We start from the raw sequence: 15,546 nt of genomic DNA on the forward strand, positions 1-15,546 counted from the left end.
GATCTGCCTGTTCTGCTCCCCACTCTGTCTCTGGTGAAGCCCCTCCCCGCCCCTGAGCCTCTGGCTTGTACCCCAGTTCTGTATGAATAAATAAATAAATCTTTAAAAAAAATGCATATTAGTTGGCTCGAAGGCAGGGCAGTTGGCAGACAGCTCAGCACGATCCCAGAGAACTGAAGAGGACTTTTCAGAAATCATTCAAGAAAGTTTGATGGTTGATTAAGTTTCCTTTAGAAGGGAATCATACATTTAAAAATTTAGTTTGTAATTACACCACTAATACAAAACTGCATTCTTCTGATGAAACACCCACTCATAAGTAAGAACAAGTTCTTTGTTCAAAAACTAAAAGTTCCTATTTCTAACTAACCCTCTTCCCCAGAAGCAAATTCTTTTAAATGTTTCAGATGTATCCTTCCACTTTGTTTTCTATGCACTTGCATGCACCTGTAAAGATAATATTTAGATGAAAGCCATTTGTAATTCAAACCCAATTATTGGAATGCATTTTTGAACATTGGTCCATCTGGAAGGAACCCTCAAACTGAAACTTAAAAAAAAATAAACTTTAAAATAAAGCTAATGTTAAGAGGAAAGTTACATACACTTTTAAAACATATAAATCTTGGTTGATTCTTAAAGAACTAATGATCAGATTTCTGTTCATGAAAATCAAATAAGCAAAGCCAAAAAGCTATCAACTAGTAATGATTACTCAGCATTGCATGTGCCATCCCCTTAATGTGTGGGATGATGAGTGGGCCCTGGGCCTCCCCAGTGGTGCAAGGGATTAAGTTTCAGCACTATGAAGCTAGTGACAGCCACTGCAACACAAGTTTGACCCCTAGCCAGGGAGATGACCCACATGGCATGGCAGACCTCTCCTGTCTTGCCAGCTGCTCTTCTCAGCAGTGTATTTCAGTCAATCTGCCTGTTCTGCTCCCCACTCTATCTGTGCCCCCACACACCTCTGGCCTACACCCTAGTTCTTGTATGCATAAATCAGTAAATCTTAAAAAAAAAAAAAAAAAGAGTGGACTCTAAAGTCAGACTGGGGTTTAAATCAGAAGTGTGTATGTGGTTGTTTATACATACATACGTAAAGAGAATGCTTATAGTGCATATCTCACAGAAAAAAAGGTAACAAGTATATATAAAGCACTTAAAACATCTGGCATCTAGTAACTATTCAAATAGTTTCTTCTTAGTAAGTTACCTGGGTAAAGTGGTAAGTACTTGAGGATCTTCAAGAAGATGCCACTGCCTGGGGAGGCATGGATTGACTAATCCTATGCTTTTTTCTTTATCTTTTTTTTTAGTTCAAAATTCAGCAGTAAAATTAAATATGTCAGTAGCTTATCTGAGCTCAGTGGCTTGATCCCAATGGATTGCATCCATATTCCAGAGAGCATCATCAAGTAAGTCCTGATTTGAAAATTTGGTAAGAAATATTGTATGTGGAGAGGAGATTGGAAAAGAACTCATTTCTGAAACAAAGGAATAGGGGAAATAGAATTATCTTATAACAAACATTAAATATCTTCCTATAAACTTCTTTTTTCTTACAACTTAGAGACAACTGTCCCATTCTTTCAGATCTTCTTTCACATCAACTTCTCTTAGGGTTATTGATTGTTGCTCATTTTCAGAGTGCAGCAAGCATAAGTTTAACATTCAAAGTACTTCCATTACTGGTCTTCCACTCCACGCAGACACTAAAGTCTGTACAGAGGGAGGGGTTTTATTGTCTTATATGAAGTAATATATCGTATGAACCCAGGAAAAGAGAAAAAATGACCCAGAGGAAATCTTTTTTTCTTCATAATTCACGTCTACAGTAGCAACAGCCTGTAAGGGGAAAGCATAGATACCGAAGGTCTCAGGAACTGCTTAAACATAAATCACAATTAACTAAACAACCACTTGGAGCTGAGACTTTGAAACATGGATACTGAGGAATGAACCCTCCTATTTAGTTCATTGTTGTGAAGAACCGTTTTTCATGTGAATCTTGGTTTTGTTGTTTTCTTAATTGATTAAAATTGAGAGGAATGTTCCTATCAACTCAAAAAAAAAAAAAAAGCAGACAAGCATACCTCATCTTCCTCCATAAGATACTAGTTAAATAAACTGCTTTCAATTTGGACTTCTAAAAAATATCCCCTGGAAGGGGATGGGGGGACACAAAGAAGCTGGAAAGAGAAAATTCATTTAGTGTGTGTTTATGCTGTGCTGGGCATAGAAGTATGCTATATTATACAATCCCCAGAGTAAATCCCCGTTTTACAGATAAAGGAATAGGACTTAGTAAAGAAATGTAACTTACAAAGTAAGGAAAGGTAAGTTAGGAACCAGGAAAGGATGCCACTAGAATATAAATGCAGGTTAGCCAGGCACTGAATCCCCATGTCCTTCAGTAGTAGATTCCTTTATCTCCCTTCAAGTGTCTATCTCAAATCAAAACTCAGGAGTACATGCATTTGATTTCCCCACATCCCAGATCAGGCATGAACACAGGACACTAATGGGGCTTACACTGGCCAGTTGGCTCAACTGAATAAAGCAGCTTGTTCATGAGATCCTAACAATCCCTTCAATCCTCACCAGCCTTAAAGCATCCCCATAAACAACAAACCCACACTCATGCCTACTCCATGGAAATCAAAAATACACACTCTCTTTCCCATATCCATTCCTGATCTTTAAAGGAAAAAAACTGGGGCACCTACCTCCATAATGCTGTAGCCTTTTATAAGAACATCTCCAGATGTAAATAAGCACTGGGCACACTCTCACGCTTCCACTGGTTGGCAGTTGGAGGCAATATGAAGAAAAGAGAATGGGATGGGATTTCTAGGCTCAGTATTGTATTTAACCTTCCACCTGCTTCTGAGAATTCAGAATTCCACCTGCTTCTTTCACTGTCTCTGAGAATACAAGCAACCTATTAAAACTCTGAGTCACAGCTTCAGTGTCTATAAGATGGGGGAGGAAAGCATGTTTGGTTGGAATAGTTCTTAGAGTGAATAAGAACATGGTACATAAAGCATTTAAGGAAGCTCCCTGGCCCAGAACTGCCAGTCCAGCATGTTGTATATCATAATCGTGTTGCTTTTGGAGACTTACTATCTTATGGGGACATGTAATTGAATAGGAGAATAAACATGCCCATGGACCTTTCATTCATCTATACCCCTGAGTTCTCAAGGGCTCCAGTGTGAGAAAAATAACTTCTGGAAGAATGGTTCCATTTGGAAAGATTTTCCTCTGGAGGAAGAAAAGTACAACCTGCCGCCCTCCCCATGCTCCCATGTTTTCTCCTGTCTTATGTAATCCATCTCTTTTGGACACCCTCCGCCATTTCTGCTACTGGTCCTCATTCCTTGTTTTTATGTTGTGCCATATTTGAAGTAAAACAAGTTATAGTTCATTCCTAATGCAGAAAACATTCAAATGAACTAATCACAACCAATCCCAAAACCAGTCAGTACTCAGCTGGAAAGGAACCAATCATCAATCAGGCTTAAGTGAAGAAGAAAAAAAAAAAGTTGCTCAATCTTTGTAATCAACAGTCATTGATTACAGTCAATTTTTGTCACTTGCTGAGATAATTTTCTGTAACACTGAACAGCATGTACTAAACCATTGTTCTAGCAGGGGTGTTATGGAGCTAAATATCCATGAGCCTCCTGCCACATTTTCGTGGGCCAGTTAATGTTTAACCTTTTATTATGTGTGTTTCTGCTTAAAGACACCTTGTTTTGCACAAAGTTAATTCACTAACATTGCTCTCACAGACAACAGTAATATAACCTACACCTAAACAAAGTTTAGGTAACACATATATTCTCTTAGGAGTACAGATAGCCTCTTTGTGCTTTAGACTCCATTTGGAGGCCATATTAAACAGTGGAATCACCCCAAAAAGCACAAATGATAAAACATGGAACTAAACAGACTACAGCAAGGACACTTGTAGACAATACGGAACTGAACTGAGAGGGCAGAACCTCACCTTGTTCTACCTCAGCTGAGGACACACATGTCAGGTGAATTAAATTTTTTGCCACTCTTTGAATATCTACAAGGGGCAATTAAAAATGCTGTGGGCATTATTTTGAGGGTCATCATCAAAGTTTAACAAGTGGAAGAAGTTGCAAATATGAAATCCACAAATAATGAAGATCGGCTGTACATCATTACAAACTCAAGATAATTGATTTTACCCCATGAAAATAAGATTTCTTCCCACTATTATTATTTTGGTTTCTCTCGTTTTGATTGTTCTTTAAAACATTGTTCTTTACTTGTCGTTTCTCCCATCTGCTTGTTTTCTCACTACATTCGCTTTTTATCTCATAAGGTACGATGAAGAGAGATCTTTTAAGAAAAGTGTGAGGTAAAATGTCCCCATCTGCACTCCATGCTGGGCCCTTTGTATGTGTGCGCCAGTTTTACTCGTGGGTGACCTCAACACGCTACCAGAACAAGAGGTCGTTGTTTCTGTTCCTTGTAGTATACCATTCCAGGTCTTTGTCTTTTGTGTAAAGCTGTTGAGGTCAACCTACAACAACTTGCAACTGAAACCCACTAGATACATCCCTGACTTGGCCCAGGCTGCAAGCTAACTTTAGCTGTGCACATCAGTACCATGTGGATGTCTCAGCTTTACTAAGCCAGCATGTTCTGACCTTGCAACTTTTAGATCTACCTTTATAACGGAATTTGCAAAGTAAATATACATACAGGCTGAATGAGAGGAAATGGCATCATGTTTAATTGAAGGAGTGAGTCTCGGTGCGCCAGAAGATTTTTTTTTTAAAAGCATATATACTTCACTTACGTTTGGCTCTGCTTTGCTGAATGACTCTCTTATGCTCTGCTTGCTTCCTCTTTGTTTCTTTTCTGCACCGATAATTTTTGCTCATGCAGACTGGATGAAGAACTGAGGGAGGCATCAGAAGCAGCTAAGTAAGACTTGGTTTTCACTCAGCAGCTGGTGTGATGTTGGCTTGCATTACAGGAATGAAAAACCTGCATGCCTGGTGTTTTATTATGCCTGATAATCATCATTTACTGTACTTATAAAATTACCTTTGTTCAAGATAGATGCAATTTCTTTTACCCATACTATGATCTGTTTTACCCCAGACCTTGGCAACCTTGAGGAATGTACTTGCTAATACCGTTTGACTTTTTTGGTAATGTACATGCAGTTTTAGCAAAACAACACCTCACAGGCACTGCCACAATGTCTAGAAAATTGTTAGATCTATTGAGATAACAAACTTCAATATTTTCCTCAGGACTTTCCAAAATTTTTAAAAAATACTTTATTTAGTGACATGGAAGTCTTGCTTTTAGCTTCTGAGCTACTTGGAAAAATAAAGAAAAAAATCACTGCTCACTAGTGTCAAAGTATGATTTTCAAAAAGGCAAAATATTCAATGTATATATAAAATGAACACATGTCAATGATTTTTTTCTACTAGTTATTTAATGGGAAAACCAGTAAGTTGTAGAAATCAGTTCAGAGAGAATTTGAGAGGCTAGATATCTCTGAGTAACATGTAAAGAAATTTTAAGAGAAGATAGTTTAGGTACAAAACTGAGTAATGTCCAACAGGATCACAAAATATAACCTTAACATTATCTTTTCTACTGGACAAAAATTATTTGCATCTCTGCTTGACAGAAATCTAGAAGATAACCCCTGCCCCTACATAGTCATAAATTATCTCATCAATAGAAAGTCAATTTACCACTGTTTTTGAAAGACCAACTAGTAGTTCCCTATATATTAAAGGTAAATAAGTTCTGTTTGGAATATTTTCTGTATTGTACTTCTCCATTTCAAATACTGCTTATACTGTTAATTTTTATAACCTTTCCCATTTAAATAGATATTGCAAAAGGAGAAAGCTTTTGGATAATATCCAAATAGCTACACATTCTGAAAATTAAGGCCTAAATTAATGAAATTTTTCCTATTATAAATGCCAATTCTTCAACAAAGCAATTCATTAAGAGATTTTTTTTCTCATGATAAAAAATCAAGGTAATCTGTAGAAATACTTGCCTCTGCTGTCAGCCTTTAAAGTTAAAAGTTTGAGAAAAGGTTTTTGCTTTAGAAAGTTTAGCATTAGTGTAGTTTATTATTAAATAAACCTGTCTTCTACTTTCCTTTAAGGATAATTTTTACTCTGAAGAGTCTTCTTAGTCTCTAGCTGTTACAAATAAGAAGTTTCCCCACAGAGAGAAACTTCAGTGAGTTTCTCTTTCAAATTAATTTTTGATGATAAAGTAATTATGGGATTAAAGAGCGTGTTTTTCAAACAACGTATGGGTAGGGGTCACCTTGCTAATTTACAACCAAACCTATTATAAAGCTATATTTGTTATATTTTTGAAATCTTGCCTCTTTCAATAGATTTTCTTCCTTCCATGTTTTTAACTCTTCCTCTTTAGCTACCATTTTTAGTTTAGTTGTTTAGCTTTTTCTTTGTTCTCTTCTCAGGTCCTTCCTTTTGCTCACTTCCCAACAGCGACAGATCTTCTCCCAGGCATGTAATAGTCTCAGAGCTGAGACAGCTTGATCTCCTTTCTAAGGAAAGTCCTAAAATCATGCCTAGTACACAGTAGATATTCAGGAAATTTCTGTTGCATAAATTGACCATTGCTGTGGAGTAGTGATTCTCAAATTTATTGTGCATCAGAATCACCTAGATTATTCATTAAAACACAGAACCCTGGGCCTCGCCCCCAGAGTTTCTGGTCCAGCAGGCCTGGAATGGAACCTGAGGCTCTGCGTTCTCTAACAAGTTCCATGGGAGTTTGAGGCTTAGGTTGTTTGTCTTGGAAACACACTTTGAGAATTGCCATCTTTAAGCAAAGGGCTCAACAAAAATAATTAGATTATCTCTGAGGCTTGGATACTCTTGGATGTTCTTGCTTTGGATTTAGTCACCTATATGAATTCTCTTCCACTTGATCCTATTTCTCTTGAGGGTGACAATATATGTGTAAGAAAAAAAAATTTATTCTCTTGACCCTGCAGATGATTAGAATACTTCTAAATCCCACCTTCTGGCATACTGTCTACATCCCCATTGACTTTCAGCCTCTGAGTGGTCCCAAAATCCTTGGACAGACTCCATATGATGCTTTTTGGTTCAGAAAACATGATCATTGTAAATCTATGATTAGCATCTAGAAGCCAGATATCCTGGTTCTTTCTGCTAAAAGCTCTAATATCCATATGACCTTTGTAGAAAACTATGGACTGTCCTAACCAAAGGCAGACACATACCTTGTTAGACTTTTATTTTACTTTATTCCCACTAATGTTTTTAAACACTTCCCCTCTACACATGTGCGTGACCCTCTAACTTTCAGAAGATGATTTCTTCAGCCTGCCTTATTTTTTCCTTAAAATTTTCTGTGGGAAAGAAAATACTTTCGAAGGATAAATTATGAAGCTTCATTCTTATTTTGAAAATGGTGACAAGTCCTTCTGCTGTCTTTAGACCAACAGTACTAAATAGTTTGCAAATTGCTGTTTTCTTTGGAAGGATTACGCAAAGTTAAAAAGCAGAAAAGCTAGGTTTGGATGATTGCCCTTTCTTGCTTCCATTCCAGCTCTGCTAGGTTTTCCTAACACACTGTTAGTCAACACTTGCCCGACTATCCTCGCTTATAGGAGTTGCCAAATATCCTCTATAAAAGTACCAGACCACCAGTGAGATGGGGAAGAGAGAGAAACAGGGAACTGCGTTCTGCCCTTCTTTTGGAGAAAGCCTTCTCTGGTGGTCAGCAAAAGGAAAAGGTTAATAACTGAACCTCTCCTTTGCAAATAGATAAATTAGTTTGTGAAACTATTCACATTACAAAAGGGACTCTCATTTTTAAAAAGTCTCATAGAATTCCTTTGAGTAAGGTTTGTTTGCCAGTCACAAAATATTAACCAGATTGATATATGGAAGCATTAATCAGAAATTTATATAAAGCAAATTTGAAATTTGTAAACAGAGGGATTCCATAAATATGGGCTAACAAAAGCACAAATAATACATATCACCCATAAACACAGCATATACACCATAACAAAACCTCCTTATTTTAAAATAAAATAATGACATTTTTCTTTCCGTTTAGGCTACACTAGGATTCATTTGTATTACCTGAAAACAACTCAGCTGTGTAGTAGTAAGGGTCCTTTTATTTTTCTCTAACAGCAACAATAAGAGTCAGGCTGACACTGCCATTTTCCCTTTTAGAGCTTAGGAAAAACCTCACTTTTTTTGACAACTGAAAGTCCATTGTGTTCATATGTAAATAAAATTTAGGCTGCTGTCTAGGGATTGTCCTTTGTGTATAAAATATTCTATTGTTTGGGTTACAAATAAAACTATACTATTATGTTCCCTGAATAACATAGACTGAAAAGCCAGGGTGGGGAATGACAAGGACCAAAGAAGACTACTGAAGCTAGAAATCTTCTTTTTCTAAATCATGGGCAGTTACTATAATTCAAAACTGAGGAGAAGACTCGAGACTACATGCCATCATGTGTTCAGGTGCAGATTTGCTCAGTATTAGCAATGGGACTTTAAACAATTAAACTCTTTTAAATGCCCAGATCTGTTGTATTTACAAAGTGGTACAGTGGAGAAAATGTTTACTGTTTCCTGTTTTGTTTTTTTCTTTGCACTCAGAACTAGCTGCCTTTACAATGATCCAGAAATGTCTTCTATGGAGAAGGAGTAAGAATTTGCTCTCAATAACAGCTATATGGTTACTTATAGTATTGCATGGCTGGCCTCTCAAAGAAAAACCTACACTGATGAGTGGGTAAACCCAGTTCAGATGTTCAGCTTGCCAGTGCTCTGCTCTTGAAATCAGTACCGGTTTAACCCCATCTCTTTCCTGATTGCCATTAAATTCCTTGAGGACAATCTAAGTCTTTACTCTGCATTCCATTTTTCTAATTCAAAAATGAAAATGAGTGTGAGAGCCAGGTATAAGACCACTTGGGCAGAGGAATGCAACTCTGCTTTCTGAATTACATCATCTATTTTAATTAGTGAAAGATGTGACTTCCATTTGAACTTATATTGGTGGATGAGAGAAGAAATGTCTTTGGTTTGAAAATTCAGGAGGCTTTTGAGTAGATGGGATGTTTGGAGTGATCTAGTCTAATCAAACAGGTATTGAATGGGTACCACGTGCCAGATTCTATGTCAACAATTTTACTCACACTGATTTTTCCACCTGGAATAAGCCTGAGATACATTTAACAGATAAAAAAAAAAAAAAAAAAGAACAGCATAGAGAGATCAGACTAATGCAACATTTTGCATTTCTTAAAAAAATAAAAGGCCCAAAGCTGGAATTTGTACTTTTGTGGTGCAGTTCCAGAGTGTGTGGTTTGAAAATCACAGGTGGTAACAGTGCTAAAATGGGCATGTAAATTTTGATAACAAAGACTAAAAAGGATCAAATGAGTCACACAGTTAACTACAAGGATAAATCCATTTCAGGGAGTAAACTGTGGTCACTGCCTTACTCACAGAGAGAACTGCCGTCCCATTAGTGAGTCCTCATTTGATTTAAATGGTGGCTAATTTAGCAGTGTCCTTCCCAGGGATGCAGTAGAGTGGCAGTGATAAGATTAAATGCATCTATTATTGTCACATGTAGTACTCTTTGGGTCTCTTTCCCTTGAGGTCCAAAGGGTAGTTGGAAAATTACAGTGTAATATCTCCTCGTTGCCATACCGACCTTACAGTTTAAAGAAGTTTATGCACAAAAACTCCAGAGAGGGGAAAAAAAACCACCAAAGGTTACTTAAGAGAGCTTTTGAAATCATGCAGCTATTTTTCTGAAAGCTGCATTTTTCCACCTCTCCAAGATGGTGGCATTTGATTCAAGCAAATTTTCACAAGAAAATTTTGCAAAGCCTAAATGTCTTAGTCCTTAGCCTGTCATATTCTTTTAGCAAATCTTTCCTCATCGACAAAACAGCGCCCCCTGGAGCAGAGTCCTGCATTGGAGGAGCTGTGCGAACAGAATGATCTATGGCTGCTACATCTGCGGGCTTACCGACTCGTTTCTGCATTTTGCTTTGTAGATAGAGGGCTGTTTGGGCTGGGAAGAGGGCAAAGCACAACTTCTCCTTTTATTTCATTCTAGAACTGGGCATGGAGGGATATTGCAAACTGTTAATGTGACTTTCCACTTTTTAGAACATAGTCTTTTTTCTCACTTCCCTTTTCAAGTGTCTCTTTCTTAAGCTCTGAGCAAGCACGTGATCCCAATGTGTAGATGAGGTCCAGCATGCAGGGCAGGGGACCAGTAATTTTTTAGAGTTAGAAAAAGGCACTTTTCTGGCTTGATCTGGCTCCTGTCTACTTCGAGCCATCCATCAGAGGATAGGGAAGAATTCTATGTGGAAGCATTTTAGACCTTCTGTCACTAGGGCCGAGTGAACAAACTGAAAAATGGGCTGACTCTTTCTACCAAGGTCAAGAATAAAGTAAAATCTATGCTGCTGCAATGGCCTCTCAGTTTCCTCTGGGAGGAAAATATCAAGTGGTTTTATTCATCATTAAACAGTATCACCTGATGCTTTGTAAAGAATGTCCTTTAACACACGTCAGAAGCCAAAATGGCCTATGGTGAAGTTATCAGAGGTTGCTATGTCTTAGAAAGTTGGTCCAGAAGAGTAAAACCATTGCTTAAAACTGGATAGTTTTTAGTACTTCTTTTCCAAAAAGCATACTATTTTAAAAAGTGGTTCGAAGTCCTTATGGCCTTCGCTTTTAAGTACGGATTTTATTTACCCATTCATGTTATAAAACGTACAACATGATTTATTATATTTTTGCATACATGAAAAGCATTTGTTATTCAGAAGATGCAGTTCTATTGGGGAAGACTGAAATTAGTAGCATTGCTTGTAACTTCATTAGCTCCACAAGTTGACTGTTGTCTTCCAAATTAACCTTCACTTTGCTTTTATGTACTTACAAACTACTTTTGACTACCACTTGCTTCTTCATAAACTGGGTAGTTTTTAGTCACGTGGCTTTTTGTTTACCAAGATTTGAAGGGATGAATTAAATGCTCAAAGCTTTAAGAAAAAAATATATGTGGTTAAAAAAAAAACAAACCCGCATCACCAATAGAAAATAAATAAATGTGGGCCCTCCCTGGTGGCACAGTGGGTTAAAGCACAGCACTGAGAAGCTTAAGCCACTTCCCGCACGAGTTCAATCCTCGTGTGCCCCGGAGGTGACCACATGGCGTGGCAGACTTCTCCTGACCTGCCCGCTGCTCCCCTCAGCAGTGTACTGCGTCGATCTGCCTGTTCTGCTCCTCACTCTGTCCCTGTGAATCCTCTCACCCTCCGCATCTCTGGCCTGTACCCCAGTTCTGTATGAATAAATAAATAAATCTTTAAAAAAATTAAAAGAAATAAATTTTAAATATCAGGATGAAAAATGAGGTGTTTTGAGATGAGCACCCTGGCATAAGTGTTGTTTCAGATTTTTATCAGGGCACTGGATTGTGAAATAAAGTGACTATGTACTTTTATAGTCCCAAGATAATTCATACAGTCACCCATGTTCACAGTTTCCTGAAATGTGCCCCAAACTTGGGCTTAATAAATATTGTCTTGATCTGTGAAAGAAACTGAGCTAACACCATATATGAAAAAATAAAATTCCAATCATTTGAGAAGCAAAAACAAGATCAAAAAGGCCTTGCTTTGAAAAAGCAAACTAGAAAACTATCTAAGGGTCACCTACTTGGTAAAATTCTGCAGACAAGCACATAAGTCAGGTCCTTGAGGACTTAAGAAAGATTAATATCTACGATGGCTTGGTCTCTCGACAGTCAGCATAGCTGGGTCTGAAAACTTTCAAAGGAAACAAGATTAGTCTAAGTAGAGTAGATTAGAGCTGATTTTTCAAGCTACTACTTCTACCACTTGGTATTTTTATGTTTCTACCATTATAGGGCATTTACTGTAAGTATTCACCAGGGACAATGAAAAAAAGACTTAATCCATATCAAACCATGAGAGAGAGAGATGATAATTCTATTCTACAGATAAAGAAATGGAAATTTAGGAAGGATAGATAACTTGGCCAAGGCCCCAGAACTGTTAAGTAGTGGAATTGCTGAGGCTATTTCAAAGGAAAGATACTTTATAGCTGGGCCGCAGGCAAGGTGGCTTGCTAACTCTTTATTCACAAAGCTACTGCAAGAAACACTGCTCAGCTGCTGGGAATTCTACAAGCAAAGCAGTCACTTTCCCAAAGTACAGATCTTCCTCAGCAAGGAAGATCTAAGTGAGAGTTGCAGTTACTTTCCAAATGACCCTTTCAAACAAAGCATCTTTCTCCAAAAAAGTTTTTTTCATGGCTAAAATGCTTTCTTTGAGTGTTCAAAGGTTGTAGCTCCCTTCTTCTTTGGCACGTGCCAGGAAGCTGTGATATGTTTCCTAATGGGCAGGAGAGAGACACAGTATCCTGAGTACATTTCAAACTTATTCTCTAGATCCTGGGACCCTCTAGATGTTCTTAAAACCAAGGTATTTTACACTCTAAGAATCTATCTCATTAAGGTAGGATAAATTCTCCAGGCAAATCCTTAGACGTTATAAAAAATGCTTTAGGGAGAGCCAACAAAACTTTACCATATACTTTCTTAGTATCTAGCACTTGTCCGGTATTACTTATTTTAGGTGAATCATTTATTTTCCACAATGAAAAGTCATTTATTAAAAATGGGTAGATCCCTGATTCCAAAATAATAATCATTCGCTTAAACTACTAAGAGGATGAGCCTTCACTGAAGTTTTTTGAAAGGTGTAAAATGCTTCCAGAAACAATTTTGTAAAAACAAACAGATTTTATATCTTAGAAAAAACCTTGGCAAGTAGGGAAGGATTTTGTTTTACCAGATTAGTCTAAGAAACTTGCATGGTTTATTTTTAGCAATTCTTTTGAGGAAAAAAGCAAAAATATGCCACAATATATTAGTAAATGTTTGTTACTCAGTTTCTCATTTTATTCTTCCTTTGTCTTTTCCAAGTATTGACCTGAAGCTGAAAGAAAAGCCCTAAATGGCCATTGCTGAAGAAGAGGATGCTTTTCTGCTTCATAATTCTGTTGAAACTTATCTACCTGGAAGAGATAGGGCTGATGGTACTTTTTCCACTTTGCACTACCTGGTGCCATTCTAAATTTCTAAGGGAAAAATAATAATGAGGGAATTTGTTTACTCCTAACATGTTTTTTGAAATTGTGTGTATTTTCCTATTTTGCCAATTATGTGCCTCAAAGATTTTAGTTGAACCTTAGCAAAAAAAAAGTAGGGCCTTCCATTTCAATATTTCCATGCCTCTCGCTGCAGTGGCATTTCACCTCTTAGATTGGTATGGACAGATAAGAGAACTTCAATCCACTGCTAGTTATAAGCAGATTTGTTTCCATTGGTTAGCTGGATTTCTCTTTAGTGATCATTTGAGGTTTAAAATACCCAGGGCTCGACTCTCCTTGAGAAGATTATCTCTGCAGAACTCTACCTTTAAAATCCTAGTTTGCTTAACACAGCCATAAACCAGACACATGTTTGAAATCACCATCAGTTAAGTGTCCACTGGCTCTTGTTCACATGAATCACCTCTACTTTTGTAAAAGGCAGTTAGGTGTTATAATTGGCATGTGCTCATCAATTTGGCATCATATTTGTGGTGAATTGGTCTTTTTAAAAAATCATTTCTTCAGTGTATGGTGAAGACTTCCACGTTGAGAAACTTCAGGATTAGTGTCCACATTTTCGGTAACTGTCTGTACTTCAGATCATAAACTCACTTCAAGATGTTACATGGTAAAGCACTGATATATCAGTTTGTTCACCAACTTAGTTCACTGTTGCTGGCATAATTATTAACAATGCTCCTTTTGCTGAGTCATTTTTCCTTCTGGAAGATGTTCCCCCTGTCCACAGGAATGAATGAAGAACCCAGTGTTTGGTTTAGTGGAGTAAACCTGAGGACAGAGCTGTTGATCGAGGGCTCTTGTTACAGTGACAGGCCAGCCATTCACCCTTTCTCTGAATCTGTCCAGTCTGTCCATGGGAGAGTACTCAGGACTCTTTGAAGCTTTACCTTCCAACATAGAAAGTAGAAGTATCTGTCCCAATTATTGATTTTGTTTGGGCTGCTCTGTGGGCTGTGTAACCATTCTGATAGCTAGAATCTGCTACTTTATTATCTTAAAAAGATAATTTAATTGCACGTGTTAGAGAAAAGCCACCATGTAAATTCACTCCAAGTAAATAGAATCCTAGAAAAACCGACCCAAAAATTCCCTAAGCAGATAGATAGACAGATGTAAACACATCATTAGCTATCTAGCCTTTCCATTCTCAGCATTCTTGCTTGGGTTCTGACTTCTGGACTGCGCTTTTCCTGTGGATTGGTAGCTAAGGGAACTAAAGGAGTCGTTGGGGCAAAAGTATTGTTTTGCCAAAGTGGCGATTGCCCTTCACTAGTTGCTTGATTAAAAGAAGGGAAAAAATATATGTACAGAAAATATTGTCAAGGAGTGAGAAGATGTGCTACAGGGCAATAGCTAAATGCAGGAAACCCTGAAGTTCCTGTGGAAGCTGTACACTGTTTTTAGGGGTTATCTTCTAAACGTAGAAGTCACGACGCCAAGTCTTTGTGTTATCTTAAGTATTTAGTTACGGAACTATGGTCCCGACTCTCATCTAATCACAATGCCTCAGTAGCTTGCTCCCTTAGAAATGTTTAGATGTGCACAAAATAAACTTTTATATAGAGTTTTTTCTACCATGTATTGGACTGCTCTGAATAAAGTATCTGTTAGACTTTGTTTTGGTAAATAAATAAATTCTTGCTAGTGTGGACTAATATAAAAATATGTGATGAGACAGTACACACACACACACATATATATATATATATCTCCTCTCTGTATAATTCAGAAATAAAACTTGATTCCACAAGTTTGACTTTCTTTCTTTGAATCAGCAGGACTCTTTATCTTCTCTTATCTGGATATCAGTTTGGGTGGGGACTTGGTCCTTGAGGACAATATAAATTTCAGCTTCTTGCCATCAAACTTAATTCCCTTTGCATTTTTGCCTTTCATGCCTCAGTGTCGCCAACTCTGCTTTTTAGCTCTAAGTAAGCACTTTCTCACTTCGGAAGTGTCTTTGTGTTTCATGGTTACTTGATTTTGTCAACTTTCTCTTTTTTTCTTGTTTTTCATGGTAATTTTTTAATTAAAATGCATTAAATGGCATTTTAGGTTTATCTTTTACTTTTTTTTTTCACTCATACTGTCTTCAGGCAACATCATGTTTCTGTGTGTATGTTTAAAACTAATAAACAAATATGTACCTCTACCTCTCAGAAAATTGTGTAGCCAGGTGAAAAGTTTCTGTATAAAATTAGTTATTTCATAATCTCAGCATCTGGGAAAGACTTAGAGTAGATATTTCCTCTCT

The 15,546-nt window shown here is 37.3% G+C and overlaps 1 protein-coding gene across 3 annotated transcripts in view; it reads left to right on the forward strand.

Moving 5' to 3' along the window:
- PRUNE2 (prune homolog 2 (Drosophila)) overlaps nucleotides 1-14,909 on the forward strand; it is a 217,426-nt gene extending 202,517 nt beyond the window's left edge. For all 3 annotated transcript variants that reach the window (XM_012721297.1, XM_012721295.1, XM_012721296.1), the window contains exons 18-22: nucleotides 1,320-1,418; nucleotides 4,364-4,399; nucleotides 4,933-4,971; nucleotides 8,715-8,762; nucleotides 13,102-14,909. In XM_012721297.1, the coding sequence (XP_012576751.1) occupies nucleotides 1,320-1,418; nucleotides 4,364-4,399; nucleotides 4,933-4,971; nucleotides 8,715-8,762; nucleotides 13,102-13,132 (253 nt within the window). In that variant the 3' untranslated portion in view covers nucleotides 13,133-14,909. The remainder of the gene's footprint in view (nucleotides 1-1,319; nucleotides 1,419-4,363; nucleotides 4,400-4,932; nucleotides 4,972-8,714; nucleotides 8,763-13,101) is intronic.
- The last annotated feature ends 637 nt before the right edge of the window (nucleotides 14,910-15,546 follow it).

The sequence above is a fragment of the Condylura cristata genome, unplaced genomic scaffold, assembly GCF_000260355.1.
Source record: "Condylura cristata isolate star-nosed mole 26May11 unplaced genomic scaffold, ConCri1.0 scaffold00006, whole genome shotgun sequence".
Lineage (NCBI taxonomy): Eukaryota > Metazoa > Chordata > Mammalia > Eulipotyphla > Talpidae > Condylura > Condylura cristata.